The sequence below is a fragment of the Seriola lalandi genome, unplaced genomic scaffold (assembly GCF_002814215.2).
Source record: "Seriola lalandi dorsalis isolate HSWRI2012SDOR001 ecotype SW California unplaced genomic scaffold, Sedor1 jcf7180002054784, whole genome shotgun sequence".
Lineage (NCBI taxonomy): Eukaryota > Metazoa > Chordata > Actinopteri > Carangiformes > Carangidae > Seriola > Seriola lalandi.
In genome coordinates, this window is record NW_019525337.1 from 16,882 (window position 1) to 24,875 (window position 7,994).

Here is a 7,994-nt window from a genome sequence, read left to right on the forward strand (position 1 = left end):
AATAATCATCTTAACAAAACAAAAGAATTAAATCTCAAATAGAACACAAACAACAATACAAAAGAAATCAAATGAAATTAAATCAATGTTCAAAATAACTAAATACTTGTATAAACCAATAAACAAAAACAGCGGCAAAGACTGCTACAACAGCCGCATCGACAAAGCGGTAAGTAGACAGCGGAACCAAATACTAATAAAATCAAAGAAACAATAAAACAAATAGTAAAACCATGTAGTCCAATAGAGCCAAAACAGCAACGCCGTCCAGCGAGCCGTGGCGTTGAATCAGTTACCAAATCGACCTCACCGGCGCAGCGTCACAGCAGGCCAAGCAGCGGAGTTACTCCCCGACTTCACCATCAAGATGGTTAGAGGAGGAAACATCAGAGAGACTCAGCCACATGTTTGAGCCTCAGTCAGACCCAGACTCAGAGGAGGAGTCTGAGACCAGAACCAGAGACTAGCAGACGGATCAGAACGGTTATTTGTTTATGTTGTTTGTTAGCTTGTAACTGGCAGTGGTCAGTTAATGATTGTGCTAATGCTAACTCTCTCTCTCTGTGTACTGACAAGGTTTCAGGTTTATTTAGCCCCGCCCCCCATCCCAACCAGTTGACAGGATTGGTTCCTTAGGTTTGTGACGTATGAAACCCTGGCTGTCTGAATCTGTGTTTATGAGACTGTCACTGGTTCACTGCAGTTCAAGCTGGAAACACTCAGTCATGGAGTTGATGATTATTTCTCTCATCATATGTCTTGTGTTATATAAAAACATCATATGGATGTTAACAAGGTGAAACACTTGATTTTCATCAGAGGGTCTTTGAAATAAGGTAATTAATTATGGTTACAGTAATAGTATAATACAAATAGTTAAAGTTATGGAACAGTTAATGTTAAAAACAATAACATTGACTACCGGTTTAAACTGGGAAGCGAACAGTGGTCTCTTTTGTTGACCTGTCCATCCACCCCAAACATATCCTTATTCCTCTATAGCAATGTCACCTGACTTCCTCCTTTGCTCCAGTTATAATTACTATGCTCACCATAGGCCTTCATCATTTGAACATAAACATGTCAGTTTGGCCCATATGCTCAAACGGCTGATGCTCTCTCACAACCACTAGAGGTCACAATAAAGCAATAATATATTGGTCAAAATAAAGCTGCTTGCACACACAACAATTTATGGGGGTGTTTTTTTTATGGGAGGACAGTTTCAACAGATAATATGTTCTAGTGCAGTGGTTCTTAACCTTGTTGGAGGTACCGAACCCCACCAGTTTCATATGCGCATTCACCGAACCCCTCTTTAGTGAAAAATAAAATATGATTTTTTTCAAATTCAAGACATAGATATGTTTTTTTACTGTTACACAAAATGAGCCGTGCATGAACCTCACCTTGTTCAAAGAACAAAACCAACACAATGCATAAACTCACAACAAATTACATACCTGCAAATCAGTGTGACTTCTGCTGTTGCCTTTGAGAGACCAGTTCGACATAGTTAGTATGGATAAAATATTAAAGAAATCACACGACGTACTATAACGACAGTCACACGTTGACTACTGAGCGCACACTAAATTCCCCGCAACGCTGATTGGCCAAGCAGTGTAGCATGATCATCTGCAGCCAGTGATGGCCAAGTGGGGCGTGTGTGTCATCACGAATTTACACGATAATTCAAGTGTTTCCGGACCTCCGCGGCGGAGGCTCTGCCGAACCCCTGAGACCGACTCACCGAACCCCTAGGGTTCGATCGAACCCAGGTTAAGAACCACTGTTCTAGTGTTTATACTAAACTAATCTTAAAATGACCAGATATAGATGTTGTCATGTGAGACAGCAAACATCAAGATCTCCTGCAATGACGGTTCCTTTAAATTAGAGGGAAAAAGAGGAGCTTGGCTCGTGCTTTCAGTTTTTGTCGTTTTACTTATTTCAAATTGTTTCCAATACATTAGCATGGCATACATTAGCTTGACACTAATGCAGGTGCATCATTGATGTATTTATGTAATTTATGTAAGGCAAACATGCATTAAGGGAGGTACCTCAATCTAAATAAAAGACCAGCCGGGGGGTGACTGCGGAGGAAACACATCAGGTAATACAAACAAACCAATAAACTGTGAGGTTTCTTATGTGTACATATAATTCTGCCTGGCTTGTTAATCAGTGAGGCATCTAAGAATTATAGTGCTGCTTCCTGTTGGTGATAACAGTCACAGCTAAACCAGAATGCAGCTTTATGGCTCTCTTTAGTGGCCAAATGATGGTTCAACTGTCAGTGAGGAGACTTGATATAAGCTGACTATTCCTTATTATTTAGCTTTAGTTAGAGGAATTGAACCTCTGAGGAGAAAACAACTGGAAGCGAATCCTTCTGGATTCATGAATTACATGTAATGGATGCAAAATGACTTGGAAGATGATTTCAACTGCTCAGCATTTTTATTTCTTATTTTTTGCACAGTATGATCAGTATTATAGGATATTACTAAATCTCATATATATGAATTGGTACGCCTGGAGTTGGGAAAAACTGAGTATAGCTTAAAAATTCACTTCCACCTTTTCCCACTCCCAAGGACGTCAAGTGCCACAACAGTTTGCTGTCCAACAGAATTCATTTGTTTACAGTTTTGGTAGAAACAGGCGTCGCGGTGACCAAACATATATATATATATATTTACAGTATATAATGTTGCATGTTACATAGGAGCACCACATTAAAGTAAATTAATATTTTATTACAAAGAAACACAAACATAAAATGTATGCCATTTAAAGTCACATCAAAAGGAAGGAAGTGGAAACAACAACAAGGAAAATGCACTTTGAAAAGACTGTTCTCTTCTCAGGGGTGTAGAGCTCAGGCTGTACTGATATACAAGTGCATGATTTACTGTAAAGGTATGAAATAATCAATTTCAAACGGTAATGGTTGACAGTCTCCACACAGGTTGATACCAAAGACTGAATATAAAAGTTAGACTCTCTCAGGCCTGATCTCTACTGGTGGACCCCAGGAAGTGTTCAGTGAAGAAGACCACATCATGACTCCTCCTCCTCAGCTCAGTCTGAGACTACATGAGCTTTGTCTTATTTAACAGTGTGGCTCTTGCTTTATTTTAATAAGCCTTCCATGTTATGTTGACGTCTCTGCCATCCAGAGGCATGCTGGGATTTTGTACATCACATGTGTGAGTGCAGTATGTAACTTATCAATGAGAAACCACGATACAGTTTATGGAAAAACATGATTGATTTAAACCAAATATACTCAGATTATATATTAATAATTAAATATTTAAGTTATTTGTAGAATGAACACTGGCGTGGCTCTTATATATGATGGTGTGTGTGTGTGTGTGTGTGTGTGTGTGTGTGTGTGTGTGTGTGTAAGAGACATCATATGCACAAACAACTATATTCACAACTATGGCTCAGTTACATGTTAAATCTTGAAGTTTTGGGCATCACGCCGCTAATTTTCAGTGTGTGTGTGTTGCTGCATTATTAAGGCCCACAGACAGATGAGGAAGGAGCACTGAGTTATATATGAGACAACTGACTTACATCACATATTAAATTAGCAGTTCTTCATTTAGGGAAATATGCTTATTTACTTTTTATTCAACTGATACCACTCTCATGATATCTGTGTGGTTAGCTTAGCATAAAGACTGGAAACAAGGGGAAACTGCTAGCTGATTCTGTCCAAAGATAACACAATCCATCTACCAGCTCTTCTAAAGATCTAATTAACACATTACATCTAGTTTGTTCATAGATTAGTGCTTTCAGTATAATCAGGCAACTACTCAGATTTAACATGACACATTTATTTTGCAGGTTACAGTGACACAGTAACAAAATACAATGTGATTTATTTTTTATCCAAATATATAAAAATACATTGGAACATACAAAATAAATTGGTGACAGCTCACATGTAGCCCCATGCGCCACCATGATACGGGAGTGGCTGTGGTTTAATGATATTCATGATCTTGATTCTATTGGGATCCCAGACACAATCCTCCTCCAGACCGCTCCTCACCATGCCACAATTGGGTGGCACCCAGGCGGTGTCAAATCCGTAGGCATGCCATGTCTTCTGAAGTGGGTGGCCCTGATAATTGATGGCGATCACTTTCCCCACATTGACCATAACCCTAATGACAACCCTGTCAGACTCAGGGTGATTAATTGGATAGCGGCTAGCTTTCAGCAGGTCTCTGCTGAGATAGATGCCGCGGCCAAGCATCCCACCTGCAGACTGACAAAAGCCTGTGTGCAGGATTGACTGAGCATTCGACCTGGTGGTACCGTGGTACATGACATATGTTTCACCATCATGTGGTTGTGAGTGGCCCAGATAAGAAACCCCCACAGGCAGAGCAAAGTCATCCTCAGCCCACTGGAAATGGCTCATGGTGGTTTAAGTATCACTGTAGGAGAGAGGTTTAGTGGAAAGACTTGAGCAAGACTAAACATCAATGCAAATAACAACACAGACTTTAAACCAGGAAATTAAGAAATGATTCAGAAACACACTATTTAAGGGACACTGCTGTCAGTGACTGTCAGTGACTCAGCAGATGTTCACACAGAAAACAGGCTGCGCTGGTGGGCGGGGTTTTGCTTCAGGTACATGTTGAGACATGAGTCCAACAAGTAATAAATCCATGAGTTTGAAGGTTTTTCAGGTGCAAAATTACAGTAGAGAGGTTTATGTTTTTTTGTTTCAATGATGGCTGGGTAAACACTAAAAATAAAATATTCACATTACAAAGTATTTAGGATACTCATCACCTATCCAAGTCCTGAACATGAAGCCATGCTCATCAAAGTTACATTGTATACTACATGCAATTCTTCCCCACTGTTCAGTCAGTCAGTCCTGTATGACCTTGGTTGCCTATGACAACTGCCACTGGGAAACACAGCAGCTGTGTCTTCCCAGCCAATTCTTGAGATAAGCGACTTGTGGAAACTAGAATCGTCAGAAAGCCAAATTCCTTCACAGTCTTTGTGAACATGTTAGCATTTAGCTTAAAGCACTACTTGTCGTGTTTGAGGGAAGACTGAATCCAAATGCAGCCAACACAAGGGAGTAGGTGAAAAATGTTAATTTACTAACAAAAAAACATAAGGAACATGAACAGGAACCAGAAACACAAGGTAACACAAGGAACTCCAACAGGAACAGAAGCACAGAGGACTCGAACAGACCCAGACAACAGGGAGCACAGAGACTAAATAGACACAAGGGAGGCAAGGCTGATTGAACACAGGTGAAACACATTAGGGCCGGGCAGACATCAAGGCATCAACAAGGAGGGAAACAGGACAAAGACAGGAAGTAAAAAAAACATCAAGAGACACATAAGGAAACTAACTACAAAATAAAACAGGAAATGACCAAATTCAAGCATAAATTGTCCGTCATGGCTACCCATAACACTACTGAGTCTTATTAATTAGTCTGCAGCCTGGCTGACAAAATGCAGGTTTCGCTTTTACTGGGTCCAAAATGTCATAACAGTCAGCTGAAGAGGAGACGTTTCCAGTGCTGCACTATCTCATGTTAATATGAAGATTACTCTTCTATTATTCTTCTGTATTGTGTGGGGGAAATCATAGCATCAGTGGCAAGCTTTCAGAGGAACAAAGGTCTTTATAGCATCACAAAGACCTGAGTTAGTCTGCAGAGCAACTGAAAAATAGTCAAAAGTACAACTTCTTTTGCATGATTATCCTCTGAGCAATCACATGGTCTTCCATTCCCTCCCCCAAACACCTCCATACCCTGCCCATCATTGGCTTATCTACTGTTTACTTGTCCTTGGCACGCTCATGACTTTGTTTGTCTTCAACAGTGGGGGAGCAGGATGTGCAGGTCACTGCACTCTTTTGACAATGCCAAGTGACATGCAACAAACAACATACTGAATGAGATCAGAGATACATGACAAGAATATTAAGAAATATAACTTATTACAGTATAAATTCCACCACAGTTGTTTCCAACCCTGACCTTATGAAATGTTGTTTCCCATGATTTATAATAGTGTATGAAACAATTAACTAAAAGCATATGGTTGGAGAAAATCTCTGTTTTTTTCTTAGAGGTTTAAAATTAAAAGTTTAAAATGGTTCTTGTTTAGGACTGAAAACACCAAGATTACTCTGCTTTTATCAATCAGGAAGTTCACATCGGACTCAAATACATTAACACGTTCCACTAAAGATTTAAGAGCAAACTTTCCATCGGACAAACTTCATCTCTTCATACATGAAGTATTGATAATATTTACTGTTAAAATGCAGAGAAAAAAACAACAGTGTTCACGTACCTCTCTGAGTCTCTCTCGCTTGTCAAAGAATTCCACTTCCGAAGTCTACTTCACTTTATATCAGGACCGCCAGACTTTGGGAGGAAGCTGCATAAATTTGCACCCATCTTTTAGTTTCGTTTCTCTTCTGGCACCGTCAGACAGGACGTAGGAGTGGTTGATAAAGCACAGATGTTAGTTTTCTGTCCTGCCAGCCAGCAGCACAGTGATCAGTGACTTAACACGGATGTGAACATGGAACTTTCCTTGGATCTCCTCTCAGGGCACAGATGTTTTATTACAGCTGGATGCCTGCAAGAGAGAAGAAACAGTATCATTTTTTCCAGATTTTTATGCATTACATAACAGCATCACCCTTCAGAGAACACTTCCTGCCATTTACTTTTCATTTTGTGCTGCTTTTCAGTTCCATCACACACAAAGCAGAAAATTACTTCAAGGAAAGCTGGTGTGTTCCTCATAAATGTGACTATTGTGACTCTATGGGTTTAAAGTAATGGTTGCCCACAATGGCTAATGGTTTAGTGGAGGTTAAAGTACTATTATAGACAAAATCAATACAAAGAACTTGTTATTAAAATTTTATTTGTAATTTGTTTTTCTACAATATAGGTTCCCAGTCTGAATACCCAGTATGTTCCCCGGGGCCTGACAACATGTGTTGTTGCTCCGAGTGTCATGTTAAACAGATGATGACTGTTGGCTGTGACTCATCCTGAAACTAACAGCCGCTCTTAAAATGAGCCGGAAATGAGCAACTACTCTTTGGTTGTCTTTGATGCAAGTTGTTTTACTCTGAGCAAACAACAAATGACAATGACAATGAAAATTATGATTATTAAGTCTGAGATGTCGCCTGAACTGAACCAGGCATATGTAGCGTTAACGCCATAATTTAGAATTTACTCTCGTTGAAATGGGGCACCAGTCCTCTGGGAGGACAACAATGAATTACTTCATTGATAAATTTATCAATCTCATATCGGAAGCCATGACTTCTGGATTCAATGGATCTCCAGTCTCTACGTCAAAAGAATACAACAGGACAATAACTGGGTGTAAATAAAAGTTTATTAACTAAACTACTATGTACAGAGTAAATGCAAGGTGTAATAATCCTAAAGATGAAAATAATAATGAAATGAGCAGTGTGATGAGTTGGCAATGGTGGGAGAGAATATGTTATGGCTATACACTATGGCTATACAGCTAATGATGCTACATCTACGAATTAGGTTTGATGATTAAATATTGCTATATTTCAACCTCAACCCAGTCATGAGCAGAGTGTTAAGACCGGCCTACTGTGAGTTGCGCTGTAGCTGGAGACCCTCGGCTGGGACCCAGGTGGCTGTGGTTGCCGGGGTAACCCTGGAGACACAGGATCTAGGTGGATTCTCCTGGAGGCCGTGTCCCGTTATCACGATGACGGATTCTGCCGGTGTCTCAGCGGTTCAGCTCTGGTGGAGTTTGCCAGGAGACTTTCTGTCTCAGGAACTCTTGATTTCTGCTCGGCTTCTCTGCAGGCGGTCGTGCAGATGTTTTCTGCTGGCGTCTCTTGCGGGTTGATGTGAAATAAACTCTAATGCTCTTCACTTTGGCTGGATAACTTTAGAG

At 40.1% G+C, this 7,994-nt stretch overlaps 1 protein-coding gene and 1 pseudogene across 1 annotated transcript; both read right to left on the reverse strand.

Annotated features, from left to right (window-relative positions):
- LOC147817981 (uncharacterized) overlaps window positions 1–363 on the reverse strand; it is an 8,511-nt pseudogene extending 8,148 nt beyond the window's left edge.
- Window positions 364–3,844: 3,481 nt separating this feature from the next.
- On the reverse strand, window positions 3,845–6,536 carry LOC111669304 (uncharacterized). Its single transcript, XM_087179114.1, has 2 exons — window positions 6,378–6,536; window positions 3,845–4,469 (listed from the first exon to the last, which is right to left on the reverse strand). The coding sequence occupies exon 2, from the start codon at window positions 4,451–4,453 to the stop codon at window positions 3,965–3,967; it is 489 nt and encodes a 162-aa protein (XP_087035240.1). The 5' UTR covers window positions 4,454–4,469; window positions 6,378–6,536; the 3' UTR covers window positions 3,845–3,964.
- Between the last annotated feature and the right edge of the window lie 1,458 nt (window positions 6,537–7,994).